The 26,772-nt window shown below is 36.4% G+C and overlaps 1 protein-coding gene across 1 annotated transcript in view; it reads left to right on the top strand.

Moving 5' to 3' along the window:
• muc5.1 (mucin 5.1, oligomeric mucus/gel-forming) overlaps positions 1 to 26,772 on the top strand; it is a 33,976-nt gene extending 7,204 nt beyond the window's left edge. The window contains exons 5-46 of the mRNA XM_084094312.1: positions 306 to 420; positions 515 to 602; positions 884 to 963; positions 1,100 to 1,310; positions 1,675 to 1,800; positions 2,183 to 2,300; positions 2,385 to 2,523; positions 2,703 to 2,810; positions 2,947 to 3,016; positions 3,107 to 3,241; positions 3,360 to 3,518; positions 3,673 to 3,767; positions 3,866 to 3,995; positions 4,084 to 4,336; positions 4,594 to 4,634; positions 4,752 to 4,849; positions 5,098 to 5,249; positions 5,491 to 5,629; positions 6,631 to 6,738; positions 6,836 to 7,015; positions 7,106 to 7,345; positions 7,758 to 7,914; positions 9,466 to 9,594; positions 9,808 to 18,594; positions 18,737 to 18,888; positions 19,167 to 19,341; positions 19,481 to 19,716; positions 19,890 to 20,073; positions 20,344 to 20,524; positions 20,811 to 20,995; positions 21,115 to 21,184; positions 21,290 to 21,420; positions 21,520 to 21,551; positions 21,686 to 21,833; positions 22,026 to 22,118; positions 22,424 to 22,464; positions 22,587 to 22,706; positions 22,815 to 22,913; positions 23,023 to 23,142; positions 24,192 to 24,231; positions 24,912 to 25,029; positions 25,266 to 26,772. Of these exons, the coding sequence (XP_083950438.1) occupies positions 306 to 420; positions 515 to 602; positions 884 to 963; positions 1,100 to 1,310; positions 1,675 to 1,800; positions 2,183 to 2,300; positions 2,385 to 2,523; positions 2,703 to 2,810; positions 2,947 to 3,016; positions 3,107 to 3,241; positions 3,360 to 3,518; positions 3,673 to 3,767; positions 3,866 to 3,995; positions 4,084 to 4,336; positions 4,594 to 4,634; positions 4,752 to 4,849; positions 5,098 to 5,249; positions 5,491 to 5,629; positions 6,631 to 6,738; positions 6,836 to 7,015; positions 7,106 to 7,345; positions 7,758 to 7,914; positions 9,466 to 9,594; positions 9,808 to 18,594; positions 18,737 to 18,888; positions 19,167 to 19,341; positions 19,481 to 19,716; positions 19,890 to 20,073; positions 20,344 to 20,524; positions 20,811 to 20,995; positions 21,115 to 21,184; positions 21,290 to 21,420; positions 21,520 to 21,551; positions 21,686 to 21,833; positions 22,026 to 22,118; positions 22,424 to 22,464; positions 22,587 to 22,706; positions 22,815 to 22,913; positions 23,023 to 23,142; positions 24,192 to 24,231; positions 24,912 to 25,029; positions 25,266 to 25,446 (14,164 nt within the window). The 3' untranslated portion in view covers positions 25,447 to 26,772. The remainder of the gene's footprint in view (positions 1 to 305; positions 421 to 514; positions 603 to 883; positions 964 to 1,099; positions 1,311 to 1,674; positions 1,801 to 2,182; positions 2,301 to 2,384; positions 2,524 to 2,702; positions 2,811 to 2,946; positions 3,017 to 3,106; positions 3,242 to 3,359; positions 3,519 to 3,672; positions 3,768 to 3,865; positions 3,996 to 4,083; positions 4,337 to 4,593; positions 4,635 to 4,751; positions 4,850 to 5,097; positions 5,250 to 5,490; positions 5,630 to 6,630; positions 6,739 to 6,835; positions 7,016 to 7,105; positions 7,346 to 7,757; positions 7,915 to 9,465; positions 9,595 to 9,807; positions 18,595 to 18,736; positions 18,889 to 19,166; positions 19,342 to 19,480; positions 19,717 to 19,889; positions 20,074 to 20,343; positions 20,525 to 20,810; positions 20,996 to 21,114; positions 21,185 to 21,289; positions 21,421 to 21,519; positions 21,552 to 21,685; positions 21,834 to 22,025; positions 22,119 to 22,423; positions 22,465 to 22,586; positions 22,707 to 22,814; positions 22,914 to 23,022; positions 23,143 to 24,191; positions 24,232 to 24,911; positions 25,030 to 25,265) is intronic.

Below are 26,772 nucleotides of genomic sequence, written 5' to 3'. Positions count from 1 at the left end.
TATTTATTTCAATAAATAATAAATAAGTGATCTTTTTGTGCTAGATATTAAGAATATCTGTAAATAAATGTCTTATTTTAAGCATAAATGTAACTACATTTTGTGAGGTTTATGCTTTAATGAATCAAATAATCAAAAAGTGGGGTTAATACAAAAAACCTAATTCGATATATATTCTCTTATAAAATATTTATCTTAACCAGTATTTCAACTAAATTTATTTTAAGTTTATGAAATTTTAGACTAGAAAACTTTTTTTTTTTTTTTGTAATGTTGACATTTAAAAAAATTTTTTACTTTGACAGGGTGTCTATTCCGACCTATAATAACGGAATTAAAATCGAGGGAAGTTCAACAAGTGTCAAGATCTCAAACAAACATGGAGTGACTGTCTTCTGGGAGGAAGACAACTCTCTATCGGTATGATTCAACATCTCTGTGCACACATAATTTTATCTTGAAGCTTGATCTCAGACTTCTGATATTAGAGTTGTTGTTATATGATGTTCCCCAGATTGAACTTCCTGAGAAGTATCAAGGTCAGACCTGTGGACTCTGTGGAGACTTCAATGGCAACAAGGCCGATGATATCACTGTTCTCGGTAAACCTGATGTCTTGAATTCATTAATGCCTAGATTTTCATATAAAGAGTTAAATACAGCAAGTTAAGTGACCAATAGAGACATACTGATTCTCTAAAAACTCCCATGCAAACAGTGAGTATTATTTACAAATGGAAAAAGAGTGGGTCCAACTTTACCTTCCTAAAGGCTTACAAGGGTCATCTTGAAGCCTCCTTGGAAGTGTGTTGAGGCCCCCTGGTTGAGAACCACTGACTTAAAGATAGGTTTGGTGTAACTTGTTCATCTGAATCCTTCTCAGGTTCGCCCGCATGGAAGGTGTCCATATCGGCTGAAACCTGTGAGGAAGTTCCACTTCAACCCACTGATCAATGCAACCAGGTATGAGACAAAATCAATGTTGTTCTCTTGTTCAGATTTTGGGTGCCCTCTTAAAATAATAAATTCAACCATTTACTGATTGAAACATTGGCTGCAATGAGACAGTTCTCTTAAATTATATATTTTTTCCCCCTAGACAAGTGTTTGCCATGAGTATCTCAGCAGTCCAGGGTTTAGCGACTGTTACCGTGTGATGGACATGGGTTCATTTGAAGAAGCCTGTGTGAACGACCTGTGTCGATGTTACGGCAATCACGACTGTCTCTGCAACACACTCACAGAGATTTCACGACAGTGCACACATGCTGGAGGAAAACCAGGAACATGGAGGACAGAGCAGCTCTGTCGTGAGTATCATTTCTGGAAGATGAAATTAGTTATGATGGAGAGAAAAATGTAACTTAAGGGAACAGTTCACCCAAGAATGAAACACATTTATTTTCTCACAAATAAATAAAGCTTTTCAAGAATAAACCCTCAATATATTATATAATAATATCTAATACTGCCTAAAACAACACAAAAAACAAATAAAAAGTACGCTTTTGAAGTAGAAACATTATATTTTCTGCATTGATGTGTTAGCTTTTTAGCAGGACCATTGTAGGACAAGTAAATACAGAAAAAATGCTCTGTTTCTTATAACAAATGTTATACAATTATCTAGAGGAACAATTTTGTTATGTTTTCATATGTTCTTCTGTGGAGCAGCAAAGTCATGTCCTCTAAACATGCAATACCTGGAGTGTGGAAGTCCGTGCAAGAACACCTGCAAAGATCCAAACGCAAGTCTAATGTGTAAAGAACACTGTGTGGACGGCTGTTTCTGCCCTGAAGGTAACAATTTATAATAGGAGACAAGGTTTATAGTCTTATACTCACCAAGGCTGCATTTTTTATATTAAAAATACAATAAAACCGTAATATTGTGAAATAGTGTTACAATTACTTTTTTTCAGGATTCTTTGATTAATAAATTTCAAAAGCACAGCATTTATTTGAAATATAAATATTTTGTAACATTATAAATGTCTTTACTGTCATTTTTTATTAATTTAATACATCCTTGTTGAATAAAAGTATACATTTCTGTTTCTTACTGACCCTGGACTTTAGAATGGTAGTGTATAATCAATGAATGCCAGCATGTCATCAGCTCTCAAAAAATATTTTTTTAGAAAACACATTTACGCAATTGTCTGGCTTTCCTTTTGTAAAGGCACCGTGGAAGACGACATTGGTCAGAGTGGCTGTGTTCCTGTGAACCAGTGCCCATGTGATCACGATGGCACAGTATATCAACCAGGAGAGTCTTACCAACAAGCTTGTAAAAAATGGTAACATTTGAATTGAAATATTTTAGTCACATTTAAATTCCTTCATACATTTCCTCATGCTAACACTGAAGCATTCTGTGTCAGTGTGTGTGCCGCGGGACACTGGACCTGTACATACCTAGAATGTCCCGGAATCTGCTCTGTTGTGGGAGGGTCTCACGTCACCACTTATGATGGAAAGAGCTTCACCTTCAGCGGGAACTGTGACTACATCCTCACTAAGGTCTGTCAGGATATCAGATGATCCACAGATATTTTCTGTCAGGGCGAGATCAATGAAAGTCTTCACTTGTACTTTTATTCACATGGTTTATTTAGAAATCAGGAAAGCGTGTGCATTATAATTTATATTGAATCATTATATATAATTTGGAGGTTCTTACAGTCCTTTTTTTATTCCAGCACTCTAATGACAGTGATATTGCTGTCGTGGGAAATCTGGCAAAGTGTGATCCAACCCGAACAGACACATGTCTAAATTCAGTGACCCTTGTCATCTCGGGGACCACTGTAAGTACTGGGTTTAAATAATTATAAATAATTTATTAATTCTTGCTAATAATAATACTGACTACTATGAGCAATAATAATACAGTCTTAATAATAATAATAATATATCTTTCTTGATGTTCTACTAATAAAACAGATTAGTTTTTCCTCCACTGGAACTGTTACAGTGAATAGAATCAGTCCATATGTGCTTCCTGCTACCATAGGTGGGTTTTTACAAATATATGGGAACTTTCTATTTTGTCATCATTATATATAAAAATAACTTCCTTTTTCAATAAATGTTGTTGTCCCAGGTCCTGTGAGCATCTTCCAGCCCTCTTCCTCCTTCATTATTGCTGATATGAAGAGTCTTCGTCTAGAGATCCAGTTGGCTCCAGTCATGCAGTTGTATATTGTAGCCAGCACTGAAGAGAAAGGGAAAATGAGTGGTAAGTTGGGAAAAAAATACTGCAGATTTTAAATATGTATATTGGTTTCTGAAAAAGTCCATTTTTATTTGTAGGAAATAGATTTCTAATGAACTACTTTTAACCATGTTCCTCTCAGGTCTATGTGGAAACTATAACGACGTCCAAACAGACGACTTTAAAACGGGATCAGGCATGATAGAGGGCACACCAACCACCTTTGTTAACTTTTGGAAAAACGGGTGTCCAGATCTTGAAATCACATTTGACAGCCCCTGCAGCCTGAATATAGACACAGGTGCTTACTGCATTAAATAAGAACAACACGCTCACAATATGCATGTTACAGTGATGATTTCATTATTTTCTTGACATAGTAGAAAAAAAATCATTTTCAATTCTACCATGCTAAACAAAGTAAACAAGCAAATCTCCTGTTTTTGTTCTTGTAGAGAAACTTGCGAAAGACTGGTGTTCCCGTCTCACAAACCCAAATGGGACCTTTTCCGAATGTCACTCAGAAATAGATCCTGAGATGTACTACCAAGTAAGTCTTTGTACATAAAAAAACTCTTCTCTTCTGAAATTTACTGTGCAATTGTGTTCCTTAATGCATGCATTCAATCTGTTTTTTTTTCTCTGCAGTGGTGCGTCTATGACACATGCAAGTGTTTAGATATTAAGAAGTGTATGTGTGCGGCCGTGTCCAACTATGCCCACGCATGTGCTGCCAAAGGAGTCATTCTCCAGGGCTGGATGGATTCAGAACCCTGTGGTGAGAACTTTATAAAGTACACATTCAAATAAATATTTATTTGTGTACTCTGTTTCAAATTAGCCTCTGTTTGTCTCTTGCTATATAGACATGATTTTGAAGTGTTCAGGAAACATGAAGTACTCTTATGGAGTGACCAGCTGTGGAAGCACCTGCCGATCTCTCAGTGTACATGATAACACCTGCCAAGGGTCCTTCACACCTGTAGACGGCTGTGTCTGTTCTGAGGGAACATACCTCAATGAAGAAGGCAGCTGTGTACATGCTGACCAGTGTCCTTGTTACAATGAGAACCAAGCCATAGAGCCATCAGCAGTGTACTACAAAGATGGTTCTAAATGGTATAAATAGCAGTTTAACATGCATAATGTATCCATTAACTTTTTTCTTTACCATTTTCACTCAACAGCCCTGTACTGCCAAATGAAAAATATATTTTTTTAAATTAGAAGCATAATAATTGCTGCAAAATGCAGTTTAAAATGATTTTAGATGTCGCATGTCTCAAAGGCATACACCCATATAACAATATTGACCTGCATTATTAACTCTTGATGGTGGATTTTTAGTAATTTTTGCACTGTTTTGTCAAATACAGCATCTGTAACCTTGGCATATTGCAGTGCTCCAGTCAAACAGGTGATCTAAAACTAGTACTTCCACAATATACCACCTTCTAAATTCAAACTTGAGGCATCACTCGTATGATGTGGGCTAATTTTTTGCATCTCATATATGTGCTTGTTGTGTTTTTAGACTGTGTGGCTCCAATGACATTCTTCAAATGCTCATATCCTGGAGAAAAAGGAACAGAGTGTCAGAGGACATGTGAGAAACAAGACCCAAATAACTGCGTGAGTTGGGATGGATGGATGGAATACATGAAAAAGAGGATGAATGAAATGAAAAGTCACAGCAGTTTTGATATTTAAATGAACTTTTAAAAAAATCCAGTTTGCTTATTTCAATTCAAATGCAGGCATTCTCACGCCATTTCCAAATTGTGCAAAACCCTGATATAGATAATATGAAATGGCAAATCTTGTAATGCGTTAGAAGTTTGCAGGGAAAAGTTGGTTTAACAAATTTGTCTTGTCAATAGGTGAGCACAGGGTGTGTATCAGGGTGTATGTGTCCAGATGGCCTTCTGGCTGATGGCAACGGTGGGTGTGTGGAGAGGGAAAAATGTACATGTACCCACAGTGGAGTCAACTATTCACCTGGAGAGCAAGTTCAGCAGGACTGTAACACCTGGTGAGCCAATCGCAACTGATATAACCTATGTTATCATAGTGCCATGCTTTTTTTAAATCATTTTACATCTACAGTACCAGTCAAATGTTTGCCCACACATCTACAAGTGTAGATGTCACATAGCATGATCCATTGTGTTTATTGTAAACTAAAAGTAAATCTATTAAAAATAATTTTCTATAACTGCAATAAAGCTATCATTCTGTCAGTATTAATTTGTGAATTGTTCTCTATATTTCAGCACATGCATAGACGGGATGTGGATTTGTACAGAAAAGGCATGCTACGGCACCTGTACCATCTACGGTGAAGGTCATTTCAAGACTTTTGATGGCAGGAAATATTCCTTCCACGGAGACTGTGAACACACCATAGCCCATGTATGTTTGACTGTGCCAATGGAAAAAAAAATCTATTTATAGATATCTAACAAATACTATTATGTCTGCAAAAGCACTAAGAATAATATGAAAGAATCATATGGAAAAAAAGGGCTGGGTATTAACAAATTTTATAATTACTGTATATCTCAAAGGAACCCATGCAGTTGGTACATTACTGTAATATTAAAGTGGTTTGTATACAAACATTTAAATTGTACAAAAGGCATTTTTAACAATAACAATATATTGTTATTTTTTATATACTCCGTTCTACTCCAATTCTACGTTTATTGTTTTTAAGTTTTCATGACGGATTTATTCAAATATTGAAGAATAGGTTAAGAAAAATGATATGTAAATAAATATCCTGCAAATATTTAGGAAAATGCTCTTAGTGTCTATTTTTCTAGCTAATTATCGAGCTATGGCCAGCTTTCCTGAGGTAAATGTTACGTTACGTGACATTGTTTACACCCTCTGTTGTATTGACGTCTTTCCGAGGTAAAAATACTGACTGAGCGATTACATAAAGACAACATATGTTTCAACATACCTTCTGATGTTAATTCATGTTTATTTCAAGCTATAACAGAAGTAGAGGAAGAGGTGGCTGGTTCACGAGCGCTACGCACTGATGCTTCACTTGATCAGCGATCTATCATAGCACATTAAAGAGCGATTGTTTTAATAAATATGAGACAAAGTCTCATATCAAAAGTAACAAAACTTAGTGCAATTTGTTGGTTAGTGAAGTTTTGTTCACACATCAACTGAAAACCGCGTAGACTCTTGGATCGATTCTTGAGAATAAGAATGGAAATTGTACATCAAAATGGGAATTGATTAAAACCGCAAAATCAATATTTTCAACCCAGCCCTGATGGAAAACACAACTTTTTATATAAATTAGACAGACGAACTGCATATGAGGGTTAATTATATGAGGCATTATAATCTGGAACTTTATTCCACTTTTATTATGTGTGTAACCCCTCTAGGATTATTGCGGTAAGAACTTATATCCCTCCTTCCGCCTGGTCACGGAGAACATCCCCTGCGCCACCGCCAACACTATTTGCTCCAAGAACATCAACCTGTTCTTTGGGGTGAGGTTCTTTCATAGCTCAGAGTCACCACAGGTTTATTAGTAAAGCATCCTAAAATGCAATATGTATTGTGTCACTAACTATTCAAATCCCACAGAGATACGAGATGATTTTAACTGAGGAGGGTGGAGTGAAAGTTGTTGAAAGCAATGGCACAGATTACAGATATAAAATCCATTCTGCGGTCCTATATGTTGTCATAGAAGTCGAAGATCTTTTGAATTTGATCTGGGACACTAAAACGACCGTGATGATCCAACTCCATCCCAAATTAAAGGTATGCATTCTTAAAGGTACACTCGTACACAAAAACCTTCTACTCTTTGTTCAATTACTCAACTAAACATCCACATGATCTCTGTGGCAGGGCAAGGTGTGTGGACTCTGTGGAAACTTTGATGGCAATGCGAACAATGACTTTATGAAGCTCAATGGAGAAGAGGTGACGGATCCAGAGGAATTTGGGAATAGCTGGAAGGTGAAACCCGACTGCCCAGATGTGACAAACGTGAAGCATCCTTGTGACGCAAATCCCAACCGGCGTTCCTGGGCTGAAAAACAATGTGGAATCATTTTGAGCCCTGTCTTTAAAGACTGCCATTCACCTGTAAGTAACAATTAAAAAGTTGCGGACAAAATCAAGCCTTGTTTGTTGTTCTTAAAATTCTAGTTTTTACCCATGACTTTCTATGCTATGTGATGCCTTGAAATGCTCAGTCATCACTGAAATGTATTTAATGTGTGTTGCTTAGTACTTTACAACTTAATTTAATACATCTATCCCTTGTTTCATAGACAAGGCTTAAGGCTAGTCCTACACTAAAATGCATGTTTGAGCTGTTTTAACTTGCACTGGCATATCTTAAAATATGTCAGTGCCATTGTTTCTCACAATGCACATTTTAAGCTACTTAAATACCCTAATTGAACTGGTGTACTGGTGTAATACCCTGGTGTACTGTAGCTACTGTATCATGGTAACCCGTGAGGTTCTGTGTGTCTGACTTTCTTGTCTCTAGGTGGACTCTGGCCCATACTATGATGCCTGTGTAAGGGACACCTGTGCATGTGACAGCGGAGGTGACTGTGATTGTCTCTGTACTACAGTGGCAGCTTACGCTACTGAATGCCGTAAAAAAGGAGTTTGTGTAGCATGGAGGAGGCCAAATTTTTGCCGTAAGTTTAAATATTTCTAACATTTATTTAGCCTATAAACATACACTGCATCCAATGTACTTTGGGAAGAATGCATTTATTGTACTCCAAGTTATTTTATTATCACAAACACGTCATGTCATCCACTATAAATTAATGTTATTTTTTTATTAGTGCTTTTCTAGAAAATGACTCAATGGTCTTACTAAGGCTTATTTCACTGCAACACTGCATTTAAATACAATTAATAATTAAAAAATGTTTTTCCATATGTTGACTAATATATAACTTTATTGGAAACAATACACAATAGAAATATATATATAGTAACATACATATAGTAACATATATATATATATATATATATATATATATATATATATATATATATATATATATATATATATATATATCAGTGGGGATTTCTTTAAGACTGCAAGGGAAGCTCGACTTCCCCATAATGTCAAAAAAAGAATGGTCAAATATGTAAAATATAAAAATGGTCTAAAAATACATTAGAACACGTTCATCTCAAAGACGAGTTTGTTCAGAATCAGTTACATATAGCAGGTCGGCTGACTCAATTTCCTTCTTATACATTTCCATAGCGTCACAGTGCATTTCCCTGTTGTCCCATCAAGGATTTTTCATTTTTCAAGTGTAGTCGAAAGACAAACTGCTGCAACCTATTTTTTTTTATTTGCTTGTTGAAATTGCTAGCCAATTTTCATAATACATTTCACACAATTATACATTTATATCTTTATTATATTATTACTTAATATATTTTTTATATTATTATTAGTAATAATTAAAAAATAATTATTAAAAAATAAATATATTAGTAGTAGTAGTATTATTATACTTTATTATATTATTATTATTTATACCTTTATTATGTTATTACATTTATACAATTATACCTAACTATGCTGGCCATTGAGAGGACACTGGAAAAGACGCCTAGATGGTACGACAGGGTCACAGAGCATTTTCTTGAAAAGGAACGTAGAATTTACGTATAAATAAATGGACAATTTTTATGATGTAGGCCGAAAATGAGCTTCCCCTCTATGAAAGACCAGCGGCCGCCACTGATATATAAAATATAAGTGATATTTTCCCTGATTTTTCTTTTTCTTCACGCAACATGTCTGATACAGTATTTTATATGTTCTTCAGTGACACATTTATCTAGGTAATTTTGGTAACTAATAACAATAACATTTGAAATTTGTTGGTCATTATGGAAATGAGGGACATTCGATATTTTTGTAAAAAGAAATATATAAATCATTGTCACACAGTAAATATGAAATTCTTTAGGAGTATTTTTATCATAGTTTTAAAAATGTTTTTATGATGGATTTAAATATTTAAAATGTGTGTCTGGAATAAGGAAACAAAATACACACATAGATTTTATTAAAATAGCAAAAATAAATTTAAAATGACCTTTAAAAAAGTTTAAATCTTTTAGCTTAAAAAAAAACCTTGGGGCATAAATGTGCCTGTAGCTGAAACAACTCTCAAATATAGACATCGTCCTGACTCAAGTGATTGTTCTTGCAGCTGTATTCTGTGACTACTACAATGCTCCAGATGAATGTGAGTGGCACTATAAAACCTGTGGATCAACCTGCATGAAAACCTGCAAAAACCCTTCAGGCACTTGCTCTGATCAAATTCCTACTCTTGAAGGTAAGAATTGAGCATTTTAGCATTTTAAAAAAATATGTGGTATGAGTGTCCCAAAAAAACATATACTTAACTTAATAATGCTGAATAAGATGAGTTTGACAGTATTTTAACACTATTACGTACATTAGGTACCAACATGTCTCAATTTTTTTTTATAATACCCATATCTTATTTTGTCTATTCCTGCTTTGCTTTTTTTATTTATACTTTTAGGTTGTTTTCTTCAGTGCCCTTCTGAGAGGCCATATCTCAGGGAGGAGACCATGAAGTGTGTTAAAACATGTAATGAATGTTTCTATGATGGGAAGTTATTTCCACCTGGATCTGTCATTTACAACACCACAGATGGGAACGATGCATGTTTAACTGCTCTGTGTGATTCAAATGGGGAAATAGTAAGAATTATTAACGACAACTGCATAACCACAACCACAACCCCAAGCTCAACAACAACACCTTTCACTTTCACACCTGAAACTAGCAAAACAACCACAACTTTGACCACAACTACTATGTCAACTACAAGCACAGCATCCACATCAACAAAAACATCTACAGTTACCGTAACATCACCAATAGTCACAACAACACCTACATCAACAGAAACAACACCTACATCAACGGAAACAACACCTACAACTGTTACAATAACACCTACATCAACAGAAACAACCCCTACATCAACAGTAACAACAACTACATGTTATGATAGTTGCAAATGGTCAGATTGGATTGATAGCAACACACCCAGTACAGAACCTGAAGGATTCGAAACTGAATCAATCAATGCATTGTGGAATTCAGAAAAGATTACCTGTCAAAGCCCTAGAGAGATTGAATGTAGGGCAGTAAATTATCCAAAAAAGTCCCTGGACGATTTGGGTCAACTAGTGTATTGTAATACATCATTTGGACTTTCATGTTCAAATGAAGACAACGCAGATGGTATGCCACCACTATGTTATAATTATGAAATCCGTGTAAAATGTTGTGAAGGTGAAGGCAATTGTATTTCCTCTACAACGACCACATCAACCGAGACGTCCACAGTCACATCCACTACTACCTCACCAACTACCGTAACAACACCTACGTCAACAGAAACAACAACTACAACTGTTACGACAACACCTACATCAACAGAAACAACACCTACAACTGTTACAGTAACAACACCTACATCAACAGAAACAACACCTACAACTGTTACAACACCTACATCAACAGAAACAACACCTACAACTGTTACAACACCTACATCAACAGAAACAACAACTACAACTGTTACGACAACACCTACATCAACAGAAACAACACCTACAACTGTTACAGTAACAACACCTACATCAACAGAAACAACACCTACAACTGTTACAATAACCCCTACATCAACAGTAACAACAACTACATGTTATTATAGTTGCAAATGGTCAGATTGGATTGATAGCAACACACCCAGTACAGAACCCGAAGGATTCGAAACTGAATCAATCAATGCATTGTGGAATTCAGAAAAGATTACCTGTCAAAGCCCTAGAGAGATTGAATGTAGGGCAGTAAATTATCCAAAAAAGTCCCTGGACGATTTGGGTCAACTAGTGTATTGTAATACATCATTTGGATTTTCATGTTCAAATGAAGACAACGCAGATGGCATGCCACCACTATGTTATAATTATGAAATCCGTGTAAAATGTTGTGAAGGTGAAGGCAATTGTATTTCCTCTACAACGACCACATCAACCGAGACGTCCACAGTCACATCCACTACTACCTCACCAACTACCGTAACAACACCTACGTCAACAGAAACAACAACTACAACTGTTACGACAACACCTACATCAACAGAAACAACACCTACAACTGTTACAGTAACAACACCTACATCAACAGAAACAACACCTACAACTGTTACAACACCTACATCAACAGAAACAACAACTACAACTGTTACGACAACACCTACATCAACAGAAACAACACCTACAACTGTTACAGTAACAACACCTACATCAACAGAAACAACACCTACATCAACAGAAACAACCCCTACATCAACAGTAACAACAACTACATGTTATGATAGTTGCAAATGGTCAGATTGGATTGATAGCAACACACCCAGTACAGAACCTGAAGGATTCGAAACTGAATCAGTCAATGCATTGTGGAATTCAGAAAAGATTACCTGTCAAAGCCCTAGAGAGATTGAATGTAGGGCAGTAAATTATCCAAAAAAGTCCCTGGACGATTTGGGTCAACTAGTGTATTGTAATACATCATTTGGACTTTCATGTTCAAATGAAGACAACGCAGATGGCATGCCACCACTATGTTATAATTATGAAATCCGTGTAAAATGTTGTGAAGGTGAAGGCAATTGTATTTCCTCTACAACGACCACATCAACCGAGACGTCCACAGTCACATCCACTACTACCTCACCAACTACCGTAACAACACCTACGTCAACAGAAACAACAACTACAACTGTTACGACAACACCTACATCAACAGAAACAACACCTACAACTGTTACAGTAACAACACCTACATCAACAGAAACAACACCTACAACTGTTACAACACCTACATCAACAGAAACAACAACTACAACTGTTACGACAACACCTACATCAACAGAAACAACACCTACAACTGTTACAGTAACAACACCTACATCAACAGAAACAACACCTACATCAACAGAAACAACCCCTACATCAACAGTAACAACAACTACATGTTATGATAGTTGCAAATGGTCAGATTGGATTGATAGCAACACACCCAGTACAGAACCCGAAGGATTCGAAACTGAATCAATCAATGCATTGTGGAATTCAGAAAAGATTACCTGTCAAAGCCCTAGAGAGATTGAATGTAGGGCAGTAAATTATCCAAAAAAGTCCCTGGACGATTTGGGTCAACTAGTGTATTGTAATACATCATTTGGATTTTCATGTTCAAATGAAGACAACGCAGATGGCATGCCACCACTATGTTATAATTATGAAATCCGTGTAAAATGTTGTGAAGGTGAAGGCAATTGTATTTCCTCTACAACGACCACATCAACCGAGACGTCCACAGTCACATCCACTACTACCTCACCAACTACCGTAACAACACCTACGTCAACAGAAACAACAACTACAACTGTTACGACAACACCTACATCAACAGAAACAACACCTACAACTGTTACAGTAACAACACCTACATCAACAGAAACAACACCTACAACTGTTACAACACCTACATCAACAGAAACAACAACTACAACTGTTACGACAACACCTACATCAACAGAAACAACACCTACAACTGTTACAGTACCAACACCTACATCAACAGAAACAACACCTACAACTGTTACAATAACTCCTACATCAACAGTAACAACAACTACATGTTATTATAGTTGCAAATGGTCAGATTGGATTGATAGCAACACACCCAGTACAGAACCCGAAGGATTCGAAACTGAATCAATCAATGCATTGTGGAATTCAGAAAAGATTACCTGTCAAAGCCCTAGAGAGATTGAATGTAGGGCAGTAAATTATCCAAAAAAGTCCCTGGACGATTTGGGTCAACTAGTGTATTGTAATACATCATTTGGACTTTCATGTTCAAATGAAGACAACGCAGATGGCATGCCACCACTATGTTATAATTATGAAATCCGTGTAAAATGTTGTGAAGGTGAAGGCAATTGTATTTCCTCTACAACGACCACATCAACCGAGACGTCCACAGTCACATCCACTACTACCTCACCAACTACCGTAACAACACCTACGTCAACAGAAACAACAACTACAACTGTTACGACAACACCTACATCAACAGAAACAACACCTACAACTGTTACAGTAACAACACCTACATCAACAGAAACAACACCTACAACTGTTACAACACCTACATCAACAGAAACAACAACTACAACTGTTACGACAACACCTACATCAACAGAAACAACACCTACAACTGTTACAGTAACAACACCTACATCAACAGAAACAACACCTACAACTGTTACAATAACCCCTACATCAACAGTAACAACAACTACATGTTATTATAGTTGCAAATGGTCAGATTGGATTGATAGCAACACACCCAGTACAGAACCCGAAGGATTCGAAACTGAATCAATCAATGCATTGTGGAATTCAGAAAAGATTACCTGTCAAAGCCCTAGAGAGATTGAATGTAGGGCAGTAAATTATCCAAAAAAGTCCCTGGACGATTTGGGTCAACAAGTGTATTGTAATACATCATTTGGACTTTCATGTTCAAATGAAGACAACGCAGTTGGCATGCCACCACTATGTTATAATTATGAAATCCGTGTAAAATGTTGTGAAGGTGAAGGCAATTGTATTTCCTCTACAACGACCACATCAACCGAGACGTCCACAGTCACATCCACTACTACCTCACCAACTACCGTAACAACACCTACGTCAACAGAAACAACAACTACAACTGTTACGACAACACCTACATCAACAGAAACAACACCTACAACTGTTACAGTAACAACACCTACATCAACAGAAACAACACCTACAACTGTTACAACACCTACATCAACAGAAACAACAACTACAACTGTTACGACAACACCTACATCAACAGAAACAACACCTACAACTGTTACAATAACCCCTACATCAACAGTAACAACAACTACATGTTATGATAGTTGCAAATGGTCAGATTGGATTGATAGCAACACACCCAGTACAGAACCCGAAGGATTCGAAACTGAATCAATCAATGCATTGTGGAATTCAGAAAAGATTACCTGTCAAAGCCCTAGAGAGATTGAATGTAGGGCAGTAAATTATCCAAAAAAGTCCCTGGACGATTTGGGTCAACTAGTGTATTGTAATACATCAGTTGGACTTTCATGTTCAAATGAAGACAACGCAGATGGCATGCCACCACTATGTTATAATTATGAAATCCGTGTAAAATGTTGTGAAGGTGAAGGCAATTGTATTTCCTCTACAACAACCACATCAACCGAGACGTCCACAGTCACATCCACTACTACCTCACCAACTACCGTAACAACACCTACGTCAACAGAAACAACAACTACAACTGTTACGACAACACCTACATCAACAGAAACAACACCTACAACTGTTACAACACCTACATCAACAGAAACAACTACAACTGTTACGACAACACCTACATCAACAGAAACAACAGTTACAACTGTTACAGTAACAACACCTACATCAACAGAAACAACACCTACAACTGTTACAACACCTACATCAACAGAAACAACAACTACAACTGTTACGACAACACCTACATCAACAGAAACAACAACTACAACTGTTACGACAACACCTACATCAACAGAAACAACACCTACAACTGTTACAGTAACAACACCTACATCAACAGAAACAACACCTACAACTGTTACAACACCTACATCAACAGAAACAACAACTACAACTGTTACGACAACACCTACATCAACAGAAACAACACCTACAACTGTTACAGTAACAACACCTACATCAACAGAAACAACACCTACAACTGTTACAACACCTACAACAACAGAAACAACAACTACAACTGTTACGACAACACCTACATCAACAGAAACAACACCTACAACTGTTACAGTAACAACACCTACATCAACAGAAACAACACCTACAACTGTTACGATAACCCCTACATCAACAGTAACAACAACTACATGTTATGATAGTTGCAAATGGTCAGATTGGATTGATAGCAACACACCCAGTACAGAACCCGAAGGATTCGAAACTGAATCAATCAATGCATTGTGGAATTCAGAAAAGATTACCTGTCAAAGCCCTAGAGAGATTGAATGTAGGGCAGTAAATTATCCAAAAAAGTCCCTGGACGATTTGGGTCAACTAGTGTATTGTAATACATCATTTGGACTTTCATGTTCAAATGAAGACAACGCAGATGGCATGCCACCACTATGTTATAATTATGAAATCCGTGTAAAATGTTGTGAAGGTGAAGGCAATTGTATTTCCTCTACAACGACCACATCAACCGAGACGTCCACAGTCACATCCACTACTACCTCACCAACTACCGTAACAACACCTACATCAACAGAAACAACACCTACAACTGTTACAACACCTACATCAACAGAAACAACAACTACAACTGTTACGACAACACCTACATCAACAGAAACAACACCTACAACTGTTACAGTAACAACACCTACATCAACAGAAACAACAACTACAACTGTTACGACAACACCTACATCAACAGAAACAACACCTACAACTGTTACAGTAACAACACCTACATCAACAGAAACAACACCTACAACTGTTACAATAACCCCTACATCAACAGTAACAACAACTACATGTTATGATAGTTGCAAATGGTCAGATTGGATTGATAGCAACACACCCAGTACAGAACCCGAAGGATTCGAAACTGAATCAATCAATGCATTGTGGAATTCAGAAAAGATTACCTGTCAAAGCCCTAGAGAGATTGAATGTAGGGCAGTAAATTATCCAAAAAAGTCCCTGGACGATTTGGGTCAACTAGTGTATTGTAATACATCATTTGGATTTTCATGTTCAAATGAAGACAACGCAGATGGCATGCCACCACTATGTTATAATTATGAAATCCGTGTAAAATGTTGTGAAGGTGAAGGCAATTGTATTTCCTCTACAACGACCACATCAACCGAGACGTCCACAGTCACATCCACTACTACCTCACCAACTACCGTAACAACACCTACGTCAACAGAAACAACAACTACAACTGTTACGACAACACCTACATCAACAGAAACAACACCTACAACTGTTACAGTAACAACACCTACATCAACAGAAACAACACCTACAACTGTTACAACACCTACATCAACAGAAACAACAACTACAACTGTTACAACACCTACATCAACAGAAACAACACCTACAACGGTTACAGTAACAACACCTACATCAACAGAAACATCACCTACAACTGTTACAACAACACCTACATCAACAGAAACAACACCTACAACTGTTACAACAACACCTACATCAACAGAAACAACACCTACAACTGTTACAATAACATCTACATCAACAGAAACATCACCTACAACTGTTACAACAACATCTACATCTACATCAACAGAAACAACACCTACAACCGTTACAATAACACCTACAACTGTTACAGTAACAACACCTACATCAACAGAAACAACACCTACAACTGTTACAACACCTACATCAACAGAAACAACAACTACAACTGTTACGACAACACCTACACCTACATCAACAGAAACAACACCTACAACGGTTACAGTAACAACACCTACATCAACAGAAACATCACCTACAACTGTTACAACAACACCTACATCAACAGAAACATCACCTACAACTGTTACAACAACACCTACATCAACAGAAACAACACCTACAACTGTTACAATAACATCTACATCAACAGAAACATCACCTACAACTGTTACAACAACATCTACATCAACAGAAACAACACCTACAACCGTTACAATAACACCTACATCAACAGAAACATCACCTACAACTGTTACAACAACATCAACAGAAACAACACCTACAACTGTTACAATAACATCTACATCAACAGAAACAACACCTACAACCGTTACAATAACACCTACATCAACAGAAACATCACCTACAACTGTTACAACAACACCTACATCAACAGAAACAACACCTACAACTGTTACAATAACATCTACATCAACAGAAACAACACCTACAACCGTTACAATAACACCTACATCAACAGAAACATCACCTACAACTGTTACAACAACACCTACATCAACAGAAACAACACCTACAACCGTTACAATAACATCTACATCAACAGAAACAACACCTACAACCGTTACAATAACACCTACATCAACAGAAACATCACCTACAACTGTTACAACAACACCTACATCAACAGAAACAACACCTACAACTGTTACAATAACATCTACATCAACAGAAACAACACCTACAACCGTTACAATAACACCTACATCAACAGAAACATCACCTACAACCGTTACAATAACATCTACATCAACAGAAACAACACCTACAACCGTTACAATAACACCTACATCAACAGAAACATCACCTACAACTGTTACAACAACACCTACATCAACAGAAACAACACCTACAACTGTTACAGTAACATCTACATCAACAGAAACAACACCTACAACCGTTACAATAACACCTACATCAACAGAAACAACACCTACAACCGTTACAATAACACCTACATCAACAGAAACAACACCTACAACCATTACAATAACACCTACATCAACAGAAACAACACCTACAACTGTTACAACAACACCTACATCAACAGAAACAACACCTACAACCGTTACAATAACATCTACATCAACAGAAACAACACCTACAACCGTTACAATAACACCTACATCAACAGAAACATCACCTACAACTGTTACAACAACACCTACATCAACAGAAACAACACCTACAACCGTTACAATAACATCAACAGAAACAACACCTACAACCGTTACAATAACACCTACACCTACATCAACAGAAACAACACCTACAACTGTTACAACAACACCTACATCAACAGAAACAACACCTACAACTGTTACAACAACACCTACATCAACAAAAACAACACCTACAACTGTTACAACAACACCTACATCAACAGAAACAACACCTACAACTGTTACAACAACACCTACATCAACAAAGACATCCACAATCACATCCACTTCTACCAAATCAACTACTGGCTCAACAAAATCTACATCAACAAAAATATCTACAAGTACTTTCTCTATACATACTGGGCCAACTCACAAAACCAGTAGTCCTATCACAGCACATCAATGTAACTGCACATATTTAAAATCAGAAATCTCACCAGGTAAGTGCTGCTTTAACAGTAATTATTCAAATTTTTTTAATTTACAGTTTGTTTATTCCTTACATTACATTTAGGTTCCACTTATGTAAAAAATATCTCATATTGTTTTCCTCCCTCGCACGTCCTTTAATTATAATTATAGGGACAATAATCTATAATCAAACGGATAAAGCAGGTTGGTGCTTCATTGCCTACTGCAACTCCTCTTGTGGTATTGAGAAAACGTCTAAGCCATGCCCAACCCTTCCACCTCCAACTCCACCTTCACCAGACTGTAAAAATATTAGCAGAAAGGTAATATAAAAAGGAGTTTAGTAGAAGTACACTAATCCAGTAACACATGTACAATTTCTACAAGATTTCTGTATGTATTTTCTCAAGACAAACAATAACATAATAGCCTGTAATGATTATTTGACATGATAATATCTGTTGTAAACAACACAAAAATTAATTGTATAATTCTGTTAGATGACTGGAGTATTAATTGGTAAGCAAAAGAAAGAATACCTGAAATTAACTATAATTTTTCTAAATTAATCTCTGTTCATCAATTTGATTGTGTCCTTCAGCATATGGAATCCTGGATTGAAGACTGCAAAAACAAAACGTGCAAAAATGGCAGTGTCTCATCAATACCTCTAAAGTGTGGCCAATCTGATAATGTCATGCCCAAATGTACTAATGGAATTAAAGCTAAGAAGGTGCCTTATAACAATGGATGCTGCTCCAAGTATGAGTGTGAATGTAAGTTTAAGTCTTGATCATGGACAATTAATTAATATCAAATTTTATATTAAGTAAATTTCATTAATATTAAAAAATAAATAAACAATTGTCCTGCCATTGCCTTATGTTTACATATGGTGTAACTTGGTTTTGACAGGTAAATGCAGTGGCTGGGGTGACCCACATTACAAAACTTTTGATGGAACATACTATGCTTTCCAAGGAAACTGTACATATGTTTTGTTCCAAGAAATCATCCCGAAATACAATATCAGTGTCCATGTTAAAAACTATTATTGTGATGTCAAAAATAATCTCGCCTGCCCAGAGTATGTGATTGTGAACTACAAATCCTATAAAATCAAGCTGACAAGCAACACTAAAGAGGTCCAGGTAAGTCTTAGAACTACAGCAAAACATTCACAGGCTCCAGAAAAACAAGCAAAAATTCAAAATGAACACAAAAGTACTCAAAATTTCACGTCAAATCATGACACATTGCAAAATAACACCATACTCTAGAGAACAATTTTCATCATTACTCAGAAAGACTTTGTTTCACACAGGTCTATGTTAATGATGAAGTGAAACAACTAACTTACACGAATGACCAATTCTTCATTACCACCTCCGGCATGGCAGTAGTTGTGAACATCACTGAAATCAAAGTTGAGATTTTGGTCAATCATCAAGGCTTTGAGATCAGTCTCCCATTCTCCTATTTCAATGGCAATACAGAGGGACAGTGCGGTGAGTACAGATCAGAGATCTCATGTCTCACTCGCTACAAATACAACTTAAATTTGTTTTCTGTCTGTGAGATGTGTACAAAGTACAATATGTGTCAGTTTCATGTCATGTTTACCAGTGCAACAAATAAATTAGATTTTCAATAACTGTAAATTAACTTTAACAAATTCATTTTAAATGTATTTATTTTGAATAATTCCATTACTTACTCTCTACTTACTCTAACTATAAAACTATAAATTCAGATTCAATGTAATGTAAAAATTTCAGGGGTTTGCGACAACAACCGTGCAAATGACTGCAGACGTCCTGATGGACAAATCGATCAATCGTGTGTGGACATGGCACAGCTTTGGATGGTCCCACCAGGATGCAAATCCCCTCCAATTATAATTCCACCTACAACTCCACCCTCCTGCACCCCTGAGATTTGTGAACTCATCAAGAGCAAGTAAGGAAAAGCCACAAAGTTTAATAATTTAGTAACACTGATTAGTACAAAGTGTTTTCCCTTTTAAATGTCTACGCCATCACATTTATTTTTTTAAATTGTCTCACCCTCAGGTTGTTCCAAATGTGTTTTGACTTTCTGTATTCTGTGGAAAAATAGAATAAAGAAAGTCATACAAGTTTGGAACAACATCACGGTGAGTAAAAGATGGCAGAATCTTCATTTTTGGGTAAACTATCCCTTTCAGATGCCTGAAATCGAAAGTTTTGTATTTGTTTCTCCACAGTATATTTGTGAAATGCCATGGGGTCGTTCCTTATGAAAGTTATTATGAGGCATGCAAATACGATGTGTGCCACATGGGAAAGAACTCTACTGGTTGTACCAGTCTGGAAGCGTATGCCCAGCTATGTGGCAAGGAGGGTATCTGTGTGGACTGGAGAACATCAGATAAACTCCAAAAAATGTGTGGTAAGTAGAATGAACCTAACCATTTGACTACATTTTTATTGTAGTTTAAAGCTGGTTATCTTCTGCATGTTGTACTTGAGAAGAGTCTGAAACTTGATTGTCATTGTTTTCTAAAACAGACTACAAGTGCCCCAGTCACAAAGTCTACAAAGGTTGTGGGCCTAAAGTTGAAAAAACCTGCAGCACAAGGTAATCTCACTCTACAATACTGGATATCCACAAAACAGCATTCCTTAACAAGTGCTGGAATCATAATACTTCATGTCTGATGTGCTTCTATTAACTCACCACTAGGTACAATGATTTGTTTGTGGAGAAAGAATGTCACAGCGTGGAGTGTCTTCAAACATTTATGGAAGGCTGTTTCTGTCCTGATAACACATATCAAGTTAGCTCAACGATAGATAAATGTACAGCTTACTGCGGTAAGACATGCTGCTTCATTTACTTTCCCTGTTTTATAGATGAATGCACCTTCTTCGTGTCTTATTTTCATTGATTTGGTTTTGATTCCCTCCATGTAGATTGTATCGGCCCTGATGGATTACCTAGAATGGTATGTCTAAACAAAACGAGATATTTTGAAAAATATTCAAGAAAGTCAATGGTGTCCAAAGCATTTCACTATGCATTTGCCTTGCAAAATCACCACGATCCCTAACCATCATCTACTTGCTTTTCCTTCTGTAGCCTGGGGATACATGGACCATGGGCTGTTCTGAATACACATGCTCCAATGAGACCTTTGGTGTTAAAACTGTGCCTGTCAGCTGTCCGATTCAAAAGCCCTGTGGATCAGAACAAAAATTAATCACTGAAAACTGCTGCCCAACCTGTGGTGAGTCAAGATTAAACGTATTTGATGGTGCATCATTACAACCTAGATGATGAATTTGAATGACTTACTAAAAATAATTCACTAAAAATACATCCTGCTGATAGCACACACAGTCTACATTTGAACTATCCGTACATAAATGCATGCAAACATCATTTAAAAGGACTCCCCATTTCATCTCAACCCATTTAGTGTGTGATCTCGAGCTGTGTCTTCAGAAAAAATGTGATGTTGGATTTGAGTTAGCAGCAAATAAAACTGAAGGCAGTTGCTGTCCACCCTGTGGTAAGTCTCTGTGGTTTAAAATCTTAAACATAATTACTCATTTTGCTGTCATACAAAAACGGATTACTTAATTAATTATTATGTAATTACTTATGTAATTGTTCACTTAACTTATAATGCTAAATAATATGATTTCTATTCCTACAAATGGTGAGATTAATATTTTATCAATACACATGAAGACATGGAAATGTACTGCATAACAGGAATGACCCTTTTTTTATTTTTCATAAAACAATGAAATTAGCGTACATTATTATTGAACTGATTTAATGAGTTTTAAAATTGATTTTTCCGATTTTCAGTGCCCAAAGACGTCTGTGTGTACAATAACACTGAGTACCAGGTGAGTTCATGAGTTCACATTAATAAAGTAAATTTAAAGTATCTTGGTATTTAAAATAAAGCAAAAGGAAATAGTGATAATATTTTCCACTTTTCTGACACTGAATTTTTTTTTTTTTCTAGCCTGGGGCTAAAATCACCCCTGAGCCTTGTGTTGAATGTTCCTGTGAAATGGATAATAACCCAAAGACTCGACCACAGTCTGTGTACTGTGTTTCTAAAATCTGTCCACATTGCCCTGAGGTAATCATTTAAAGTTTGGCCTGTGAACCATCATTTTATCAAACAATTGATTTGAAACTTCTTAATAAGAAGAATATATGAATTATTAAAGTGTTTTTGTACTCCAAGGGCTATGAGCTGGTGGAACAAGAAGGAGAGTGCTGTGGAACATGCGTTCAAAATTCCTGTATTTATACTGCGCCAGACAACACCACTCATATTCTCAAGGTATATATTATCAAACTTTCCTTTACACTTTCAGTTCACCAGGCAAATTATCTGCTCTATTCTTTGATCCTCATGTAGCCTATCTTTTAATTTAATTTTTTTTTTGTAGGATGGAGACAGCATCAGCTACAAATGTGAAAGTGTGACATGTCTTCAAGTCAATGGCACGTTCATGATAGAGAAGACCATGACAAGCTGCCCTGACATCGATCAAGATGACTGTGTGCCCGTGGGTTCAATATCTTAAGCAGAATTTGATGCATTTGTTGTATTTTGTGTGGCTGTTGCTACCTGCTAACACTTAAGGGATAGTTCACATAAAAATGAAAAAAAATTGTCATTGTTTACTCACCCTCATGTCGTTCTAAACCCGCAAGACTTTCGTTCATCTTCAAAACACAAATGAAGTTATTTTAAATGAAATCTGAGAGAGCTTTCTGTCCCTCTATTGACAGCTACACAACTACCACTTTGATGCTTCGAAAAGTTCATAAAGAGATATTATAAAACTAATCCATATGAATTGGGTGGTTTAGATTTAATTTAGACCTTTATCCACATATAAATACTGATCAGCGAACATAAACAGAAGCTCAACCGTACTGCCAGAAGCGCAAGAATGAACCTCATTGGTTCTTGAGGAAGCTCAAACGTGATGCGTAAAACGAGAATGAACCTCATTGGTTCTCACAAGTCAAGCGAACATGCTCGAGTTTCTGTTTACCACAACTGATGTGTGCGCTGATGAATGTTTATATGTGAATACAAATTTTTACATGTTAAATTTTAAATTTGAACTACCACTGTTAAGTGGTAGTGTTGTGTATCTGTCAATGGAGGGACAGGAATTTCTCAGATTTCATTAAAAACAGGTTTTGGAACGACATGATTCATGAGGGTGAGTAAATGACAGAATTTTCATTTTTGGGTGAACTAACCCTTTAAAGCTAAAGTATGAAATTTTTAAATGCTATAAATCATTTACCTCAAAAAGAGTTAATTAGTTCACTCGAAAATTAAACTTATGTCATCATCCACTCACCTTTAATGTCACTCCAAACCTGTATGACTTTTTCATCTGTGGAACACAAAAATATATTTTGAAGTTTTGGGCCCCATTGACTTTGTATAGACAAACACATTTGCAAAATATTTGCAGAATGAAAAAAAGTCATACAGGTTTGAAGCCACACAATGTTTACATTTCTGAGTGACCCATTACTTTAACTAGGAGCGTGACACGTTGATGTTTAAACAAGGCTCTATTTGTCTTCACAGGGAACAATGCAACTCGATGCAGATGGATGTTGCCAGATATGTAAGAAATTGTTTCCTTGTTCAAAATATCCTGATGGTCCATATCCATGAAACAAGCAGAACTAGTGTTTATTGTAAACGTTCACATTCAGTATAACTGTAACATAACTGCTCCGAGACTCAAGCGTTCCACAGGGAACTTGTGTTTTTTTTTGGGTGGGTGGGACTTGTGTTGGGTGGGACTTGTGTTTTTTAGGGGTGGGACTTGTGTTTTTTTGGGGTGGGACTTGGGTGGGACTTGTGTTTTTTTGGGTTGGACTTGTGTTTTTTTGGGGTGGGGCTTGTGGTTTTTTTTGGGTGGGTGGGACTTGTGTATATCCACAGACATACACAAAGGCCAGGCAAAGGTCGAAACACAGCTGAGCAGTCCAAACAAAGACAATGTCCAGGGCTAAGGCAAAACCAAGTATATCCAGGGAACAGAAATAACAACGATTCAGGGAACAAGGCTCAGAAATGAAGAGTGACTGAATTAACCAGGTTTATATAGGCAGAACAAGCAACAGCTGAATACAATAATAGCTGATAGTCTGGGCAGTGGGTTATGGGTACGCAGCATTTTAAGATAAATTCATGAATGATTCACACAGACATTTGTTCTGCTTTTCATGAATAAGGTCCAGTTTAACTGATTAAAATATGTAATAATCAAATGATCTCCTATTACCTCTAATATATCAGGTGAACACAAGAACTGTGTTGTGAAGAAGGACACCAAAAACGTTACTGTAAATGACTGCAAGTCTATCCAACCCATAGAAGTGACGTCCTGCAGTGGCAACTGTGACACCGTTTCAATGTGAGAGCACATGCACATCTAATTGATCATTGACCTGTGAAATATAGTTCACACTTACACAATCATACTGAATGCATGTTAATTCCAAGTGTAAACTTAGAGCAGTATTAGGCCAAACATTTTGCTGCTTGATTGTCTCCAAACATTAAATATGTTTAGATTATCCAAGCCTTGCAAATAGATTAGGATAATCTTTTTTAATAATAATCTGACTGTTTTCTTGTAAACCTGCATAGGTATTCAATGGAAGCGAACATCATGAAGCACAGCTGTTCTTGCTGCCGTGAGACGAAAACCCACATTAAAAAAGTGAAGCTGAAGTGTTCCGATAACAGCGAGATCCTTCATGACTACGTCTTCATAGACACCTGCAAATGTACTCCAACTGAGTGTGAAAACCAGAATAGCATTGGATAAAAGATCTTGTTCAGTTTAATTGTGATTCCAGGAAATTGCAAAATAATTTGGTGAAAGATTGCTACATTCAGCTTTTTGTTCTATAACTATTATCTCTCAGGGCATTTTCTGGGCTTTTTGAACATTTTGTTTCTTTTTTAGCAATGCAAAATGTGATTCTTAACATTTCCTTCTTATGCAATGAATGATGACTATAATAAAGCAAAATAAAATTGCAATAAAACAGTATACTGGATTTTTCCCCCCAAAAAAAGTAATTAGGAAAAAGAAAACTGAACATGAAAAAAATAATAATGAATACTGTAACAAATGTATTGTTCCTTGTTAGTTAAATGCATTAACTAAAGTGACTTGCTGTAAAATTTTACCTTCTCATTTTAAACTTCCTGAACAAATAGTATATTGATAAATTAACATTAACCTTGATGGATAAATATTGCAAATAACCCTAAATTTTTGTTTAAATTTTTAGTACATGATACCTAATGCAATAACTAATCCTGTTCCTGGAGATCTTCCTTCCTGCAAAGTTCAGTTCCAAACCTAATCAAACACACTTGAACCAGATAACCAGCTAAATATTCAGAAACATTTGATATTTTAAGACAGGTGTGTTGAAGCGAAGGAACAGGATTAAAGGGGAGGTATAATGCCCTTTTCACAAGATGTAAAATAAGTATCTGATGTCCCCAGAGTGTGTATGTGAAGTTTTAGCTCAAAATACCCCACAGATATTTTTATATAGCATGTTAAAGTTGTCACTTTTTGAGGGTGAGCAAAAACACACAGTTCTGTGTCTGTTCCTTTAAATGCAAATGAGCTGCTTCTTGTGGCACGGGGCGGAGCTTCAAGAGCTTGCACTCACATGGGCATGCACTGAAAATTTCAAAAACTTTTAGTCTTTTATGTTCAACCCTGGAGGAATGTCGTGTAGTCCCTACCAGTCATTTGTTGTAGCCCTTAAAAAGCAATTTCTTTAAAAGCAAATATCTCCCTTTGCTTTGAACTTTGAGCATTGTAACTTTGCAGATGTTTTTTATGCTCAAACAACAACATTACACACTTACTAAAGTTAAAAAAGTGAAATCATAATCAACCACTCCTTTAATGTTACCAAATTACCATCAAACCTCCATGCAATGCACTCAATAAATACCGTGAAGGAAACTCAGAAGCTCAAAACTGAAAAACTGAAGTGAATTTAGACTGTAAAAAAGCCTACTTTGTAAATCTAAGCCAATACAAGACGTCTCTGAACATGCATTGCATTCATCCTTTTATTTTAACGTTTACATTTTAAAAAACAACTTGAACTGAAACGAGACC

The sequence above is a fragment of the Abramis brama genome (genome assembly GCF_963993115.1).
Source record: "Abramis brama genome assembly, chromosome: 20".
Classification (NCBI taxonomy): Eukaryota; Metazoa; Chordata; class Actinopteri; order Cypriniformes; family Leuciscidae; genus Abramis; species Abramis brama.
Note: the sequence above shows the minus strand (reverse complement) of the source record. Positions and strands in the feature narration are given on the sequence as shown.